Raw genomic sequence first — 19,742 nt, forward strand, 5'->3', positions numbered from 1 at the left:
GATGCATTATTGGGGCACCTGGCAGCTCACCTCCCTGTTGGGCTTAGTAAGGCAGGGGCTGCAGTCAGCATCACCGTGGGGGAACCCAGAGTCGTGTTTGATGTGCCGGAATGGCCTCTTCTCTCCACCCCAGCTTTTTGTGAGGTCCAGCAACAGACAGAGGCCTGACAGGCTCTGATCAATTGACGATCAAAAAGAAGGCATAGGGGGGTGACTGGTGGGCCAGTTACTATGCCAACGCCTGGGCAGCAAGGCTCTCTTTCTCCTCCTCCAGGAGAGAGCCACTTGGCTCAGAGGACGCTGCTTGGTCCACCTGTTCCAGAGCCGTGGAGGGCCAGAGGGACATCGGCCGCTTGTGCTCCCTGCCGGTTTAATTTCCTCTGATCTGGGAGGCCATTTGAAATGAGAACAGGACTCCGGGCTCTTGGCATTCAGTGGCCAGGCCTAGAAAGCGACGCACCTGGAAGACACAAAGAGGAACCGCGGGTGGCTTCGTTCCATGCTCGGAAGGCAGCAGATGCCCAAAGATTTTGTCCTGTTGTCACGTCAGGCTTGCTTGGATGCTCGGACGTTTTCAGAGGGCAGGGAAAAGAGAATGGACTCCAAAGAACTGCTTGCAACAGCCTGAGCCACTGGCCCTATCTTGGGGGGTGGGGAGGCAGAGGAGGAAGAAGTAGTAGTAGTAGTATTAGTGTTTTTTATATGCCAACTTTCTCTACCACTTAAGGAAGAATCAAACTAGCTTATAATCACCTTCCCTTCCCCTTCCCACAACAGACACCCTGAGAGGTAGGTGAGGCTGAGAGAGTGTGACTAGCCCAAGGTCACCCAGCTGGCTTCATGTGTAGGAGTGGGGAAACTAACCCAGTTCACTAGATTAGCCTCCGCTGCTCATGTGTAGGAGTGGGGAATCAAACCCTGTTCTCCAGATTAGAGTCCACCGCTCAAAACCACTGCTCTTAACCGCTACTTCACCAGAAGATTTCTGCTGGATCAGACCAAGGTGGGCCCCTCTGTCCACCATCCTGTTTCCCACAGTAGCCAGCCAGATGCCCACAAGCAGGGAAAGAAGGCAGCACCCTGCTTCTGCAGTTGGCCCTTCAGTGGGACACGGACTCTGAGCGCAGACGTACCATTAACTGATGTGCTGAGAAGCTGTTGATCGGCGTGCCTTCTTTCTCGTTTGCTCTTTTTCTCCCCTTTTGCGATCTACTTAGTAAAGTCACCCCTCAGTTGCAGCCCACCCACTGAAGATTCAGGAGCCCTTGAAAGTGCTGTTCAGAAGGATGCAACAGAGCTGAGGAGAGAAAGAGAGCCTGGCCCTAATCCATCTCCCGTCACACAGCTTCGTTGCACATTCCCGGAATTCCTGGATGGAGAGACTCACCTGTGTCCCATTTACCCAGAAGCAGAAGGGGAGGGGCCGTGGCTCAGTGGTAGAGCATCTGCTTGGCATGCAGGAGGACCCTGGTTCAATCGCCGGCATCTCCAGTTAAAGGGACTAGGCTAGTAGGTGATGTGAAATACCCCTGCCTGAGACCCTGAAGAGCCGCTGCCAGTCTGAGTAGACAATACTGACTTTGATGGACCAAGGGTCTGATTCAGTATAAAGCAGCTTCATGGGTTCATGAGTTCAGAACAGGAATGAGATGTGCCTTCAGATGAGGTGCTTCCGAACCTAACAACAGTGGCGTGCAACCCGCAAAAACCTCAATTTCTGTCCGTCTCAATGGATTCACCTGGGCTGGCTGAATTTTTCCCAAGGGCTTCTCACTTTTGCCAGCGCTGGATCTGCGAACCGAGGACGTCCTTGTCCATTTGTTTGTTCATTTTCCCTCTCTGCCTTCTCCTGTTTTCTTGGGCAGATTCGCCAAGGTCTGGAAAAAGGACAGCGATGCCTCTTCGGAGCTTGCGACTGGAAAACACAAAACTGCAAAGAGCCCCAGCGAGACTCCTCTTCAAACATTAGAGTCCTTCCGTCCGGCTTAAGGGAGAACCTTCACCCCTAACATTCTGGCACGAGCCCAGGCCTGCTGTCAACGCAAGCATCTCCAGGGAGGCGGCTGGCGGAGATAAAGGGAAACACGCAGCCCTTTTAGCTGACAATCGCCAGGGTGGAGCAGGTGTGCCGCTCTGCTGACTCCTTTTCGTCTTGCTAAGTAGCTCTCCCGGGGGCCACTTGGCCAGCTGCTTTTCATTCTGAAGTGGCTGGAGCACTGGGCCTTGGCTTCTCCTTCCGACGCTCCTCTCTGCATGGGCACCTGAGCAAGGTTGTTCAGAAGAAGAAGAGTTGATTTTTATATGCTGACTTTCTTTACCACTTAAGGAAGAATCAAACCAGCTTACATTCCCTTCCCCTCCCCACAACAGACACCCTGTGAGGTGGGTGGGGCTGTGAGAGCGTGACTGGCCCAAGGCCACCCAAATGGCTTCATGTGGAGGAGTGGGGAAACCAACCCAGTTCACCAGATTAGCCTCCGCCGCTCATGTGGAGGAGTGGGGACTCAAACCTGGTTCTCTAGATCAGAGTCCACTGCTCCAAACCACCGCTCTTAACCACTACACCACGCTGGCACCAAGATCCCTTAAAGGAACTGAGTTGCCCCTTACCACTTTATAACCACACGTGAGAAGAGGTGGAGAGATTGGACCTGCCCCATTCTTCCAAAGAGCAATTTAAAAGATTAGAGGTTTTTTTTTGGAGGGGGGGGTTGCATCTAGGAACGAAGTTATGCCTCCACCTATATTGGGTTGCATCAGAAGTGCTTGCAGAGAGAAGAAGAAAGATTTAAGTGAGATGCCTGGATAGAGGGTCCAAGAAAGAGGGAGGGTTAAGGTAAAAAGTGTGTCCCATAATATCTCTGGCATTACTCCTTAATCCTTGTTTTCAGCAGCTAGGTAAAAGGTAAAGGTAGTCCCCTGTGCAAGCACCGAGTCATTACTGACCCATAGGGTGACGTCACATCATGACGTTTACTAAGCAGACTTTGTTTATGGGGTGGTTTGCCAGTGCCTTCCCCAGTCATCTACACTTCACCTCCAGCAAGCTGGGTGCTCATTTTACCGACCTCGGAAGGATGGAAGGCGGAGTCGACCTTGAGCCGGCTCCCTGAAACCAACTTCCGTCGAGATCGAACTCAGGTTGTGAGCAGAGTTTTTGACTGCAGAACTCCAGCTTACCACTATGCACCACAGCTGCTACCAGATTTAAACACACATACCTGCATTGGCTTGCCTTTCTCTCTTCCTTTTCTTTCCACTTGTCTCTCTTATATTGTAAGCTCCTTAGGGTCAGGGACCTGTGTGATCAACCAGCCGTTGATCAAATGTCTCTCTACTGCCTGATGGGACACCCAGAGCCCTGTGAAAGCTGCCTGCTAATCATAGCAACAGTGCTTTTCTCTCACTGAAGGCCGAGGACACAGCCAGACACCAGCATGATGTGAAAGCTACAGATGTAAGAAAACCTATTGCCTGGCTTTTCTTTTTTTGGATTTGGATTTGAACCAACATGGCTACCTGCAACTTCTTTCTGTTTCGGGAATAACTGGATTCAACCAATAAAAGGAGGGAATTTTCAACTGGAGGGAAATGAACCTCGGAAGAGACATGCGTACTCCCACCTAAGGCGATACTAGCCAATTTGGCTTCCATCAACTGTTTAACCATGCATATCAACTAAAACAGCAGGAAAAGAGGAAGACCCAACAAGAGATGGATTGACTCAATAAAGGAAGCCACGGCCTTCAATCTGCAGGATCTGAGCAGGGCTGTCAAAGATAGGACATTTTGGAGGACTTTCATTCATAGGGTCGCCATGAGTGGTAAGCGACTTGACGGCACTTAACACACACATCAACTAAGACTACTGTTAATACAAGAAATTCCACCTTCTTCCTCTGCTCTCAGCCTCCTAAGGGATCTCTGTTTTCCATCTGGGAGTAGAGAGACATTTGACTAACTGCTGGCTTTGTATTTTCAAAGGGACGCCTCTATTTTTTGTTTCTGCTTCCCAGAAGGCTGAATTGTAGCCTGACGTCAGCACCGTTTCATGTCTGGAGTCCTGCTCAGCATTTTTCCCTGGTGCAGACAAGGCCTTAAGAGACATCTGTTCCCCCCTCCCTTAACAAAATCCACCTTGGTGAAGAATTCTGGAGAACTAGAACGACTCCGTAGTCTTTTGGGTTATTTTGGCTGGTCCTAATAAAAGTCGTGACGTGGCTTTTGTTTCAGGATTCGACTTTGGAATGAGGTTCAGCGTCTGTAGCTGTGAAACTGTCATCTTCCAGCAAGAAGAAGAAGAAGAGCTGGTTTTTATATGCCGACTTTCTCTACCACTTAAGAATCAAACCGGTTTAAAATCACCCTCCCTTCCCCTCCCCACAACAGACACCCTGTGAGGTAGGTGGGGCTGAGAGAGCTCAAAGAGAACTGTGACTAGCCCAAGGTCACCCAGCTGGCTTCATGTGTAGGAGTGGGGGGAAACCAACCCAGTTCACCAGATTAAGTGTCCACCACTCATGTGGAGGAGTGGGGAATCAAACCCGGTTCTCCAGATCAGAGTCCACCGCCCCAAACCACCGCTCTTAACCACTACACCACGCTGGCTCTCAAAAGGATGAACACTGAAGAAAGGGGGGGTGAGAGGGGATGGGTAGGGCATACTTAAAAAAATGTTTTGGGGGGCTTCCGTGGCTCACACTCGCTGTCAGAAAAGTGGAGGGAAATTTTTTGCTAGTATTCTTTCTGTTCCCACTGGGAACCCACTTTCTGGATTTTTGAGTTTTATATATATATATATATATATATATATATATATATATATATATATATATATATATATATATATATATATATATACATACACATACACACACACACACACACACACACACACACACACACACACACACACACCCTAGATCTTTTTGGCTGGCTGACAGTTCCCCGTAAGAAGAAAAGGAAGAGGGAATTCAGCCTCGCGCAGAAGGCCTTGCACTCAAAAGCTTTGCAGAGAACTGGCAAATGCCAACAGAGGGGCTGGCAGAAGAGCTCCTAAGCGGCTTTGTCAAGAGGTGCTTTAATTTTGGAGTGCCATCTGTCGCACAGACCCAGACGCCACGCGTTCGAATGCGAGGGGGCTTGCACTGCCAGAAGTGCCCGGTCGATCAGATTCAATTTGCAGACCCAGCCCTGGAAGACTTCTGCGATGCCCTTGTATAGGAAAGGCAGCGATGATCAACGAAGGCCGTACATTTTGAAGATGAGGCCTCTTCAGATTCAGCCGTTCCAATTGTTCTACTTTTCTTCAGTCTTAGGAACTATGAGTCGAATTTCAAAGCGAATGTTTTCCGCTCTGGGATTGTTACTGTTTGGTGGTGTAGTGGTCATTGGCCAGCATTGTGCCGTTGGGTAGTGGTTAAGAGCGGTGGTCTGGAGCGGTGGACTCTGATCTGGAGAACCGGGTTCGATTCCCCGCTCCTCCACACGAGCGGCGAACGCTAATCTGGTGAACTGGGTTGGTTTCCCCACTCCTGCACACGAAGCCAGCTGGGTGACCTTGGGCTAGTCACAGCTCTCTCAGCCCCACCTTACCTCACAGGATGTCTGTTGTGGGGAGGGGGAAGGAAGGTGATTGTAAGCCGGTTTGATTCTCCCTTAAGTAGCAGAGAAGGTCGGCATATAAAAACCTCCTCCTCCTTCTGTTTAGATGGCTTTAAAAACGAATGAGAGCAATTCATGGCACACAGGTCACATCAACAGCTATTGGTCACAGTAGCTAAATGGAAACCCCATGTGCAAAGACAGCGTACCTTTGAGTACCGGGTGCTGAGGCCAGACAACAGCTTTATGCCTTGCTTGCGTGCTTCTAGAGGCATCTGGTCGGCCTTCCTTGAAAACAGGGTGTTGGGATAGCCACCCTGGCTATCCCAACACCCAACGTTTCCTTCTGGGGGTCCCAGAGCTACTGCGCTGCACCTGCAGCAACACCGGGGCTTCCATGGCTGCCATGTCGAAACGGCCTCAGAGACCTGTTGGGGTCTTCTGCCAGGGTCTGTGCTCGTGGGATGGCCCGGCGGGGAGGTGGGCTTTGGCTCATTGTGGCAGGTCTACCTGGAAGATCCCGGAGTCTCGGGTGGGCACATGAAGGGAGCAAGCGAGCAGCCACACAGCCAGGCCACAGAGGCCTGGGCCCGCTCAGCCAAATTAGCTGGCTGCTGGCGTCTGCTGCCCTCAGCAACCAGGCCTCCGAGAATTACAGCTGACCTCCACGCTACAGCGGTCAGTTCCCCTGGAGAAAACAGCGCTTTTGGAGGTTGGACTGTAGGGTTTTATACCCCACGGAGGTTCCTCTCCTCCTAGGGTTGCCAGCCTCCAGGTACTTACTGAAAGAGGCAGCACTGTGACTAAATGGAAGAACCCACACGATAATGTGGGTACGATATAGAAAATTATTATACAAAGTCTACGGGCAAGTAATAATAATTAAAAGACACAAGTGTCTCCAAACACAATAATTGACCATGCAAATACCTGGCTCTATATGCAATACAATCAGCGAAAATGAAGCTCAAAAACATTTGTCAATGGTACATAGACCCATTCGGCTGCGTGTACAATGACAAGCAGGACAGTACTAGTGAAGTGGAATTCTGCTGTCTATTCCAGCAATCACCACATTATATACAGCAGAATTCCCCTTTACTAGCCTGCGATTTGCATTGTCAATGATTGTATTTTGAGACACTTGTATCTTTAATTATTATTACATTCACGTAGGTTTTGTATAATAATTTTCCATATCGTATCCACATTATCTTGTGGGTTCTTCCATTTAGTCATAGTGCGGTCTTTTTCTGTAACGTTTGTATTTTGGCCCGACTTTTTTCTTTGAATAACCTCCAGGCAGTCGCTGGAGATTTCCCGCTATTACAAGTGATCGCCAGCCGACAAGAGATCAGTTCACCTGGAGAAAAGGGCTGCTTTGGCAATTGGACTCTATGGCACTGAAGTCCCTTCCCCAAACCCAGCCCTCCTCAGGCTCCGTCCCCAAAAACCTCCAGGTATTTCCCAACCCGGAGCTGGCAACCCTATCCCCTCCCCAGGCTCCACCCTCAGATCTCCGGGAATTTCCCAGCCTGGAGCTGGCAACCCTACGCAGGAGGGAGAGACTGACAGCCACAAAAATACCTTGCATGGGCCCAGCGGTGGAGCACAAGCTGGGCGCCCACCCTTTCCTTCTGTGTTGACTCAGGTGTGTTCTCGTGTGCTGATTTTTCCCCCCATCTCCAACGCAGCCCCTCCCAAGAGCAAAGCCGGACACAGCCCTGGCCGGAAGCATGCCAAGGAAGCAGGTATTCCCTGGGCTCCCGCAAAGCCCGGCTGCCGCTGTGGCCGCTTAACGGGGCCAGTTTGTGCCTCTGTCGTGCTTGCCTGCTAGTTTTGCTGCTGGTCAGCCAAGGGCCGGCCCTGCCGTGTGTGTGAACACAGACTCTCTGTTGTGGGGGGTGGGAGGGTCACCCCTCAAGGTGTGCTAGCAGACCAGGACTGTCCCAGCAAGAGCCTGTGCCAGGGCAGAGTTGGTGGTGATGATCTTGATGGCCTATCTAGGCACGTGGCGCTTTAGGGAGCAACGTCGCAAAAATTAAGAGAGGCTACAACCTAAAAGGTGATGATCGAGGAGAGATGACAGGAGGAGGAGGGGCAGGTGTGGTCAGAAGGAATGAATGCAAAGATGTAGCATCGCAAGCAACTTTTAAAAAGCCTTAGACAGATCCATGAAGAAAAAGGTCTATTAAAGGCTATCGAAGCTCCTGTGTACAGAGAGAGCGTAGCTCTGAATGCTCTCTTCTGGGGAGTACTAACATAAGAAGGGAGTTACACAGAGAAAACCATATGTAATAGTAATGCACAATTGCCGTGTGATAAAGAGGCATATGTTAGGTGGTTAACTTGCCAGTTTAACAAGCTTTTTGCTGTAAGCTATAGCATCCACAATAGTTATCAATATAACTATAATAGTTATCAATATAACAGTGTATCATATGAACTTAACAGGATAAGATTGTTAAATGCATATGGTACTTTGTTCCTCTGGAATTTTTGGAATTCACAACAATTGCTTTGGATGATATATTGATGAGTATTATGGATACTAAAGCTTACAGGATGTAAGGATATTTTGTAACAGCCTATGGCTAAACAAATAAATCAATTCTTATTCTATGGCTTACAGCAAAAAGCTTGTTAAACTGGCAAGTTAATTATTTTGCATGGGCCTCTTTATCACACAGTGGTTGTGTGTTGCTATTACGTACAACACTGGGGGGCAGGCTGGTACCTCCAGCCCAGCTTGTGGGCTTCCTGGAAGCAGCTGGTGGGCTCTTTCAGGAGATGGGATGCTGTGCTCGATGGGCCATCGTTCTGATCCAGGGAAGATTCTTCAGCTGTCTGTGCAAACATCACTGTGTAGGTCTTAGGCAATCATCATTAGTGCTGGGACAGAGACTCTGGGTATAGCCTGGATCCATGGCACCTACCCGAATGTGTGTGAGTGCGTGCACGTGCGCACCCACGGGCACATGTTGTGAGCCTGCCCTGAAGGTGCCCCTGAAGGTGGGCGGTTGGGGGGCAGAAAACTGACAAAGCTCTAGGATGCTATGCCGAAGGAGATTTTGGGCAGTGGCAGCGGGGCGCTTTGCTTTGGTCTGTGTAGTGCTCGACCTGCTTGTAGGAGGCGTGTCTTGTGTGTGGAGCGGCAACGACAAACCAGTGGTGTCTTTAATCTTCCCAAGCCTCTTCCAAGGTTTCCAAACTCATCCAGTTCAAGTCCAGCTCGATCCCACTGGCACCCATTGAAAGATTTAAAGGTAAGAGGAGGAGGGGGTGAGAACGCAGGCACAGAAAGGCTCAAGAATCCTGGGAGAGTCTGAACCGTACAAGTAGCCCTGTCTGTCAGCAGCCTAGAGGTGGTTGACCTGCATCTGGGCTTCAGGTTACCTCGCTGAATGCCCTTCCATATAGAAAATGAGCTGTCGACAAGATGAGATCCAGCCTAGCTTTTTCCCAGTCATGCTTGTTTTCTACGTGCAGGGATTTTATTTATTTTGCACAAGAGAGCAGTCAGTCGTACAAGTCTCACCCACAGTCTGAAGTGGTACAGTCCTGTCATGGTTTTACCACCTCAATGAGAATCAAGCCTAATGTACAACGTTCTCTGACCCCTGGAAGAACCAGAACAACACAGAATGAGTACTTGCTCGTCCTCACGAACACCGTAAATGGGTATTTCTTCAAGAGACGAGCAGATAAAGGGGACCATTCAAGAGGGTAATTGCCTTTTTTCCCCCTGGGCCTTTAAAAGCAGCTGTCTGGGCCAAATTTAGTGGGTGAAGCCTTTCCTAACATGTTGGGGAATGTTGCATCTGCTGCCTCCTCTGTGCCAGGCTGCTGTGAAAAGTATCATTTAAAAAAGTGGCAAGGCATAGTGAGACAGCTCTGGCCTAACATGATCCTTCAAGGTCCATATTTACTCTGAAGGAAGCTGTGAAATGTGGTGGTGGGGAAAGGCCGGCCCCTTCCCTGCTTTGGATTGCTTGTCTCATGAAACCTGTTGCATGCCTGTCTCCCCCATCCCTGTTGGCTTGTGGCGTCTGCATGCTGTCTTATTCATTGCATTCAGAGTCAAGGGGAGCTTCCTGTCAAAGTGCATGAGTCCTTGGCCCCAAGAATAGTTTGGGGTCGGTTTCCACACTGGGTTCTGCACTCCTGGTGGAGGAAATGAACTTGCAAGAACTCAGCCTCCAACCTAACCCAGATGCCCCCTCTTGAAGCCCCCTTTAAGGAAGATCTTAAAAAGCTACTGGCTCAGGATATGCCCAACTGCTTCTGCTGGGAGCATTTGCTTCTGTAGTTCTTTTTCTTTTAAAAGATGTTTCCTTTTGCTTTACTCTTTGTAAGGGAGCTGATATGCCACCCAGAAGAACTTGGACAAGTATGCAATCACGCGCACAGACAGAGGGGTGATATGGGAGGCTATGGCCATGAAGTCCTCTTTCCGCATCCCTGATTGAGGTTCTGGGTCTCTTTGCTTATGCAGGGCACAGAAAGAGAGAGCGCAGCCTCCCCAGATTTGGATGTTATGCCTCTGTTGATTCACCCCAAGATCTCATTAGCTGCATCACACTGCCTGCTCATATTTAACTTATGGTCCACCCATACCCCAAGATCCTGTTCACACACACTGCTGCCCAGAAGTGTATCCCCCATCCAGTATGCATGTCCCTCATTTCTGTTACCTCCTCCAGGTAGGTCGCTTTGACACCTCTCCCATGGCATCCATTCGCTCTTCCCCATGGCCATGTCTGAGAGTGTACTGTCCTCTCTAGTCCAGGGCCAGACTAGCAAGGAGAAACCAAGCCCCAGCAATGCCTCATTCTCTCCCCACCCCACTCCCTTTGCTCTCTGCAGACTGTGAATGTTACGGCCACTCCACCCGCTGTAGCTTCATCGACTTCCTGAATCTGGTGACCTGCATCAGCTGCAAACACAACACACGGGGCCAGCATTGCCAGCATTGCCGGCTGGGCTACTACCGGAACAGCTCTGCGGAACTTGACGATGAGAATGTCTGCATAGGTGAGGTTGAGATTTCCTCTCCATGGGGCTGAATGGGGCACCTTCCTCTCCCGGGGGATGAATGGGGCGCCTGCCGTGAAGACAATTGCAGAGGGTAGCCGTGTCTGTCTGCAGTAGAACAGCTGGATTCAAGTCCAGGGGCACCTTAGTGACCAACAAGATTTTGAGGGTATGAACTGTCTAGAGCCAGCGCTTTGTATCTGACGAAGAGATCTTTAACTCTCGAAAACTCATACTCCGAGAATCCTGTTGGTCTCTTAAGATGCACCTGGACTCGAATCTAGCAGTTCTACTGCAGACCGGCACGGCTGCCCTCTGAAACTATTGGTGTCGGTGACTATAGGTAGCCGTATTAGTCTGCCAATAGCAGTAGAAAAGACCAAGAGTCCAGGAGCACCTTAAAGACTAACAAAGCTTGTGGCAGGGTATGAGTTTTTGTGAGCCACAGCTGGGTATGAGCTTTTGTGAGCCATCGCTCACTTCTTCAGATACAGCTAGCTGAAAAGTGAGCTGTGGCTCACAAAAGCTTATACCCCGCCAGAAGTTTTTTAGTCTTTAAGGTGCTACTGGACTCTTCTCTATTCTTCTGCATTCTGGCTGTGGAGGGGGGCTTTGCCAGAGGGAAGCCCCATGCTGAACAGCTGCTGGGGGGTGGGGGATTCTCCTTCTGAACCTTCCCTTCCCCAGTCTGTGCTGAGGTTTCTCTTTTGCTGGCATGAACATTGCTACCTGGTCTGAGAGTCAGTCAAGGTCTGCACCAACATTTTGAAAGCCCTGGAGAAAGAAAGACCCATTGGCTACCCCTTTAACCAACAAGAGGCCCAGGGAAGGCTGGGGTGGGGGAGCAAGTTGATGGAGCACTTGGATGCTCACTGCCAATTTCACCCACTCTTTTTTTTCTCAAGACTCCTCTTTCTCTCCTACCCCTTTTGCACCTTGCAGAGGAGTTAATGGGCTGGGGGGAAGGAAGGGAGGTATTCAGAAGGCAGAAGAGAGAACACCGCCCTTTCCCTCCTGAGCTGAAATGGCAGCACTGTTAGGTCAGGGGGCATCCATGTCTCTCTAAACCCCAACAGGAGTCTCACCTGGCCAACCTCTGTCATGAGCCAGATCAGACATCTGTTGTGGTAGAGCATAACATGAGAAGGGGGAATAGAAGAAGAGTTGGTTTTTATAGGCTGACTTTCTCTACCGCTAACGGAAGAATCAAACCAGCTTACAATCACCTTCCCTTCCCCTCCCCTCCCTGTGAGGTAGGTGAGGCTGAGAGAGTGTGACTAGCCCAAGGTCACCCAGCTGGCTTCATGTGGAGGAGTGGGGAAACAAATCCAGTTCACCAAATTAGCCTCCGCTGCTCCTGTGGAGGCGTGGGGAATCAAACCCGGTTCTCCAGATTAGAGTCCACTGCTCCAAACCACCGCTCTTAACCAGTACACCACGCTGGAATAGGACTATAACAGCAATACAGTGTAGCAACCCCCCCATACACACACACACAATATTAAAAGTTTGCATTATTTAAAAATGCCAGGTGCTTGTTGTGGCTTTGCACTCTTGACTGGAACTTTAAAAACCGGGACGCAGCCGGTCGCTTCCTTAATGAGCAATTGGGTGGAATGTTGCCTGGATTCTTGTCCTTCTGTCTGCCTACGTAAATGCGACCCAAGCCTTCCTTTTTGTGTTTTAAAAAGAAAATCTTAGAATTCAGGGTGGAAGGATGGAATATCCTTCTGTACCCTTTCCTCCTACCTCAGTGGCAGCATCCCAAAAAATTAGACCCTGGATAGCCCAGGCTAGCCCGATCTCGTCAGGGTCGACCCTGGTTAGTAGTTGGACGGGAGACCACCAGGGGAGAAGGCTCCACAGAGGCAGGTAATGGCAACCCACGTGTTTCTCTCTTACCTTGAAAAAACCCATGAAGTGTCACGATAAGTCGCCTGCGACTTGATGGTACTTTCCACCACCAAACGCTTTCCAAACCCTTCCCCAGTTTCTGGGTAAGCCACAGTTGTCTTATAAACAGATTGACGCATGTTCAAGAAATGACATTCCGCAGCCAGTTGCAAACGTGAGCCTCACAGAGGCCGAAGCTCAGAGGCCAGATGAGACGATGGACGTTGTGTGTTCGGCCACAGTTTGACTTGAAGCAAGAGGAAGGGGAAACCAAAGGGGTTGAGCGGGACAATTATCTAATATAACAACCAATAAATCTATTTTTATTATTTATTAAATCTATTATTATTATTATTTTTATTATGTGCACAACTGTATTTAAAAACACAGGGCCTAAAATACAGGTGTCCTAAAGAGCACAAACATAGCTACAAATATTACCAACACATAACAGTTGATGTTAGTACATAAAATGACCAAAATCTGACCAGATGTGTTTTGGCCTTATACAGGCCTTTCCCAATGGGTGACAGTGTGGCATACACAATTTCATGCATACACAATTTTGCAATACACATCCTGCCATATACACAAACGTTGTACAAGGTAAAAATATATAACAGCCTTTTATTCTGTCTGGCTTCATGTTAAAATAGTCCATGTGCTTTTTAGAACATCTGTATTTTAGGCCTTGCGTTTTTAAATACAACTTGCACTATATAGCCCTGCAGAACCATCGCTCCCTTTTGTTGGTGGACTGCAGCCATTCCCTATGCCCTCTCTTCAGGGAGCCCTTTCCCGATCTGCTGAGGAATTTCTGCCCCAGAACCCCAGCATGTTGCAAACATTCCTGAAGCATGGCCTGGGGGGGGGGGCAGCATTGGGATTCCCCCTGGGGTGAAGTCCCACTGCCACCCATTGTCCCTTTGTCTTTGCTGGTCAAACAAGCATTGTGAGGCTTGGAACCACAAAAGCTGCTTCCCACAGGGGAAAAGCTACACCACCAGCATGGTGTAGTGGTTAAAAGCAGTGGTTTGGAGCAGTGGGCTCTAATCTGGAGAACCGGGTTTGATTCCCCACTCCTCCACACGAGCGGCAGATGCTAATCTGGTGAACTGGGATGATTTCCCCACTCCTACACATAAAGCCTGCTGGGTGACCTTGGGCTAGTCACAGCTCTCTTAGAGCTCTCAGCCCCACCTACCTCACAGGGTGTCTGTGATTGTAAGCTGGTTTGATTCTCCCTTAAGTGGTAGAGAAAGTCAGCATATGAAAACCAATTTTTCTTCTTCTAACTTTGATACACTGAAAGGAAAAAGAAGCCTCATCTGGTTCCAGTTGTGAATTCATGGGTGGGGGGAGAGCGAGAACTGGACCCGCTCTATGAACTGCCAGCCGTCTCTAGAACATGCCTAAGACTCCCCCTTGCCAAGTTGTCCACTGCAAGATAGCTGGTGGCAAGACGGCTGTTCTTTCAGGATAACTGTCCCAGTGTTACCTGCCCTCTTCTTGAGGAACCCCCAAGAAACTTCCAGGGGATCTGCCGGGTCTTTGGAATGCAGTTGGAAACTGCGGAGTTAGTGAAGATGTTCCCAAGAAGGGCTCGGAAAGGCATTCATGTCTCCTCTGTAGCTTCCTGGGAGCCGTTGAAAACATCCCACCACGTTGGAAAAGGGACGACCAAGAGTGCAGCGGACACACCCATCTAGGCCTCCAGGGTTGCCAACTCTGGCTTGGGAAAGTCCTGGAGATTTGGGGGGGGGTGCCAGGAGGGTGAAGTTTGGGGAAGGAGCTAAGGAGGGAAGCAGTGCCTTAGAGTCCCCTCTCCCCGCCAAAGCAGCCGTGTCCTCCAGGGGAGTTGATCTCTCTAGGTTGGTGATCAGTTGAAATTCTGGGCAAATTCCAGGCCCTACCTTGAGAGCGCCAACCCTTCATCAGTCTCAGCTGTGACTCACCAGCTATGTGTTTGGGCAGACTGCAGCTGCAACCGGATCGGATCGGTGGCCAACCGATGCAACGACACCGGCTACTGCGACTGCAAGGAAGGCGTCACGGGGCCCAAGTGCGACGACTGCCTGCCCAGCTACTACTGGAGACAGGGCTGCTACCGTAAGTACTGCCCGCCCCTTGGCGCGTGTGGCAGAGAGGGGAGGAAGGCCGGCTTCCTTGGGGGAAGGAGCAGAAGCAGCACCGGCAGAGGCTGGCGAGGGCATGCTCAATTCCTCTTTCACAGCAAACCCGGGTTGGTTAGACGGCAACAGGAGGCTGGCATGCCTCTCTTCCTGGGCTGCTCACCCTTCTAACCACTACACTGTCTGTCTGGCGACCGCCCAGGCAAAGCAGCAAAAGTCAGATGGTTCATGGGTTGCAAATGGCAGCCATGAGCTTAGAGCCATTGAGAGCCAGCGTGGCATAGTGGTTAAGAGCAGTGGATTCTGATCTGGAGAACCAGGTTTGATTCCCCACTCCTCCACATGAGCGGCGGAGGCTAATCTGGTGAACAGGGTTGGTTTCCCCACTCCTCCACATGAAGCCAGCTGGGTGACCTTGGGCTAGTCAAAGCTCTTTCAGCCTCACCTACCTTACAGGGTGTCTGTTGTGGGGAGGGGAAGTGAAGGAGATTGTAAGCCAGTTTGATTCTTTCTTCAGTGGTAGAGAAAGTCATCATATAAAAACCAACTCTTCTTCTTAAGGCTACCATACTGGCATCCTCTGTGGCTCTCAACTGTCTGCCTATCCTGCATTGCAGGAATTGGGACCATAGTGTCTCGTAGCTGGGCAATAGGACAGCAAAGCTGAAATGCCGGGCCAGGATTGCCGACCTACCCTCTACCCTGTGTGCTTATGGGGGGTCTCCATAAAGCAGAATTGTCCAACCAGTGAGCTGGGACATCGGAGAGGAGTTGAACCAGCCCTATGGCAATTAAGTCACCACGCTGGTTGCTGCAGCTGCTTTGTGACTATGGGAACAGGGAGGTTGCATGAAGCAGTCAGTTTCCACCCCGTCCATGCCCCTAATATGGCCAGTGGCATTGTGCTGTTGAAGGGGTCTCTAGCTAGAAGCATCTCAAGCTCATCAGCACCACCATTGTCTAAAAAGGGTCTAGTCCCCTCCCAGCGTGATCGGGCCAAGGCTAGGACAGGGCTTCCTAGAGGCACCTGGTTGGCCACTGTGTGAACAGACTGCTGGACTTGATTGACCTTGGCCTGATCCAGCAGGGCTTTCCTTATGTTCTTAGGACACCTGCCAGGCAAGAGGAGCTTGGCATGCCAAGAGGAGGCTAATTGTCTTGGTCTCATCAGAACTCTGAATCTAAGCAGGGTCAGCCATGGTCAGTACTTGGATGGGGAACCACCCAGGAAGTCCAGGGTTGCTACACAGAGGCAGGCAATGGCAAACCACTTCTGAACGTCTCTTGCCTTGGAAACCCCATGAGGGGTCACCTTAAGTCAGCTGTGACTGGCTGCTTTCCATTTCAACCCAGGGGAAAAACGGTTTGTGGAAACTGTGACTTCATCAAGGACAGTGTGTGTGTGGGGTCTTCCTAAAGATGTTTCATATGAAGCTGCCTTCTGCTAAGGCCACCCACTGGGCCAGCCCGCACAGCAATCCTCCAGGGTCACCCAACTCCCTCCAGCCCGAGTAAAAATCAGCACCTGCTTGAGCCAAGAGGTCAGAGCAGGACGGTCAATCTGGGAGCTTAACGACAATCGAGAGCCTGGCCACGGGATGGAGGCCAAAAGTGGCTGGGCCAGGCTGTTGGCGCCGCGTTTCAGAGAGAGAGTCGGGGAAAGCAGTAGTGTAAAATGGTATCTGTAGGATGACCTCTTCCCATAACCCCCCCCCCAAAGAGCATTATGCTCAGCTGGTAACAACTGACCGGTGGTCCCGGGCCCCCAAAAAGTATCCAGTTGTGCTTGGCCAGAGCCTTTTCAGCTCTGGTGGAATTCTATCAAATGAGACCCAGGCCCTGCAAGAGCGAGATGTGCCGCCAGGCCAATGGTTGCGGACAGCGACAGCTTTCCATGCTAGCTGGCTTCCCTGCCCTTTCCCCTCCCTTGCTCTCCTCCTCATCCCCTCCTCCCCATCCCCTTTTTCTTCCCCCTCCCTCAATTCTCCCTGCGATTACTATTATAGGGGTGCCACCTGAAATTTAATCTTAATGATGCTTTTCAAATGTTTTACTCTACATATTTGAACAGCGTATTTATTTTAATTGCATATTGTTTTATCTTTTGTTAGCCTCCCTGAGCCTGACTTCGGTTGGGAAGGGCAGGGTAAAAATCCACCAGCCAACGGAAAAAATAGAATAGGGGGCTGAAGAGTTTCAGAACCACATGCAAGTAACACATGCCCTCGTTGCAAGTATTTTAGTGCAACAGACCCTGTCTCCAGCTCCCCCCCAGTGAATAACACATTGAAAACTGTTTTTCTTCTTGCCCTTGGCATAGGCTGCCCCCCCCACCTCCACTATGAGGACACCGTGTGCCACCAGTGGTGGGGCTCTAAAGAAGAGTTGGCTTTTATATGCTGACTTTCTCTACCACTTAAGGGAGACTCAAACCGGCTTACAATCACCTTCCCTTCCCCATAACAGACACCCTGTGAGGTAGGTGGGGCTGAGAGACCTCTGAGAGTGCTGTGACTAGTCCAAGGTCACCCAGCTGGCTTCATGTATAGGAGCGGGTAAACCAACCCAGTTCACCAGATTAGCCTCCGCTGCTCATGTGGAGGATCAAACCCGGTTCTCCAGATCAGAGTCCACCGCTCCAAACCACTGCTCTTAGCCACGACACCACGCTGGCTCTCAGCGGAGGGAACTCAGCCTGGCGTACCGGCACCAACCGCTTTCCTCTTTTCCCCTTCCCCAGCGAACGTGTGCGACGACGAACTCCTGCTGTGCCAGAACGGGGGCACCTGCTACGAGAACCAGCGCTGCCTCTGCCCGCCGGGCTTCAAAGGGGTCCTCTGCGAGCAACCCAAATGCGAAGGGGAGCACAAGGACTGCGATGGGGCCTCCAGCGCCCTCCTCAGCCCGGCTGCCTTCCTCCTCAGCTCTCTGGCCCTGCAGCTGCGACACTGGGGGGACCTTTGAAACCCACCAGCAGGAGAGCCTGAGAGGAATGAAGTGCCCCCCCAGAGGGACAGGAGAGGGGGAACACGCTGGAGGGCCCCCCTGTTGCTGCTGGCTCTGCCCCCCCGCCCCTTCTCCCAGCTCACAGAAAACAGCAAAATGGAAACAAGTGGCCGAGTCTTCTTCAGCCCAAGTTGCTGAGGACCCCATTGGGATGAGACTTCTGCGCTGCAAGGACCACGCTCAACAGACCGTCGGGGACGGAGCAACCGACCCCACGTTGGGGATGCAGAGAACTCGTGCTGCTTCCTGTTTCTTTCAAGTGGGTGGCCGTTCCGTCTCTCCACTTTTGCACAGGGTGTGAGGAAGTCTGCCAAAAACAACAACAACACACACGCCACAACAGACCGGGTGCTTAGGGGTCTCTGCAATTCCCCCGTCCCCTCTTTTCCTTTCCTCCGTCAGTCTGTTAGCACCCCTAAGAGAATCTGGCAGCTGAGGAAGCCAGGGGATCTCGCAAAACTCTTTCCCACCTGGCCGCTCCGGCCCACTCCAGCCACAGCCCAGACGTCGACTATGTTGTTGCCTACAAATCCCGTTGCTGAATTTGTTAAGTTTTATACTTTTTATCCTTTGGTTGCAAGAGTTCCGTTTTCCGTTTCTTGCCCTTGGGACCGGAGGAAAGGAGGCTTTGTATCGCGCCGACATGTAACGTGTTACCCAGGCTTTGCCGTATAGTTTACGGTTCAGACACTTTTTTTGTAGAGAATTATTTTTGTTTGGATTATAAATGTTCTAAAGAAAAAAAAAGATTAAAAATCACAGCCTCTAGAGAGACATTTTGCCATAAGCACTATGGTGTAATAATCCTACTACAGTAAAGCAAATTATTAATTGCTGCTGTTCCTCCGTTTGTCCCCCCCCCCCACCTTTGCATCCTCCATTAATTTACTGGTAGAGGTTCTTCCAGGAAAAAATTATCTTTCCCGCTTTCTTGTTTTTATACTGGTGGCCCCGCAGAGGCACAGATAACGAACTTATTCAGCAGGGGGAACGATGTGAGGTTCCAGTACTTTTCAGTGGTTAAAATAGAGGAAGAAGAATAGTCCTGAACATTTTAATATTGCTTCACACAACACATAGTTAAATGGTAGAACTCCTTGCCCCAGGATGTGGTGATGACTGCCAACTTGAAAGGCTTTAAGAGGGGAGTGGACATGTTCATGGAGGAGAGGGCTATTCATGGCTACTAGTAAAATCCATTAGTAGTCACGATGCATACCTATTCTCTCAAGGATCAGATTAGCATGCCTATTATATTAGGTGCTTTGGAATACAGGCAGGACAATGCTGCTGCAGTCGTCTGGTTTGTGGGCTTCCTAGAGGCACCTGGTTGGCCACTGTGTGAACAGACTGCTGGACCTTGGTCTGTTGCAGCATGGCCTTTCTTATGTTCTTATGCTTGCAGTGCTCAAAGGGCTTTGCCTACATTAAGGCAGTGATCCTTGCAACAGCCCTGCAGAGTAGGCCAGTAGTATTCTCCCCGTGCTACACGCAGGAAACTGAGACAGAGCTGGAGGCTGACACCTAACCTGGCAAGCCTCTGCTGTTGCTACTCCAGTGCTTAGGCCCAGGGAAGAATAGCTGTACACTTACTAACAAGACACCAGAGAAAAATCCTCATAGGCAAGAGTTCCCTGCCTGTACGGGTGGGGCCATGGCCCAGTATCTGCTTGATGTGCAGAATGTCCCAGGTTCAATCCCTGGCAACTCTGCTTTTAAAAAAGATCAGGCAGTAGGTGATGTGAAAGGCCTCTACCTGAGACCCTGGAGAGCAGCTGCCAGTCTGAGTGGACAAGACTGACCTTGATGGACCTGCAAGGGTCTGACTCAGTATAAAGTGTGTGTGTGTGTGCGTGTTAAAGTGCCGTCAAGTCAGAGCTGATTTGTGGCAGCCTAGTAGGGTTTTCAAGGCAAGAGGCTAACAGAACCCACAGTGTAGTCCATAATATGCAAAGCGAGCACGCGCTCTTTCTAACCAAGCGGGCACATACCTACTTACAACACTTTATTCCAGGACAAGCTTTGTCATGTAGGGATGACAGCACAATTTGTACAATCACTTTTGGATTATGA

General features: G+C 50.4%; 1 protein-coding gene across 1 annotated transcript in view; it reads left to right on the forward strand.

The window, feature by feature from the left end:
* NTNG2 (netrin G2) overlaps positions 1–17,627 on the forward strand; it is a 122,661-nt gene extending 105,034 nt beyond the window's left edge. The window contains exons 5-8 of the mRNA XM_056860388.1: positions 8,796–8,870; positions 10,471–10,638; positions 14,506–14,640; positions 17,404–17,627. Coding sequence (XP_056716366.1) covers positions 8,796–8,870; positions 10,471–10,638; positions 14,506–14,640; positions 17,404–17,627 — 602 coding nt within the window. The remainder of the gene's footprint in view (positions 1–8,795; positions 8,871–10,470; positions 10,639–14,505; positions 14,641–17,403) is intronic.
* The last annotated feature ends 2,115 nt before the right edge of the window (positions 17,628–19,742 follow it).

Source organism: Euleptes europaea, chromosome 14 (assembly GCF_029931775.1).
Source record: "Euleptes europaea isolate rEulEur1 chromosome 14, rEulEur1.hap1, whole genome shotgun sequence".
Lineage (NCBI taxonomy): Eukaryota > Metazoa > Chordata > Lepidosauria > Squamata > Sphaerodactylidae > Euleptes > Euleptes europaea.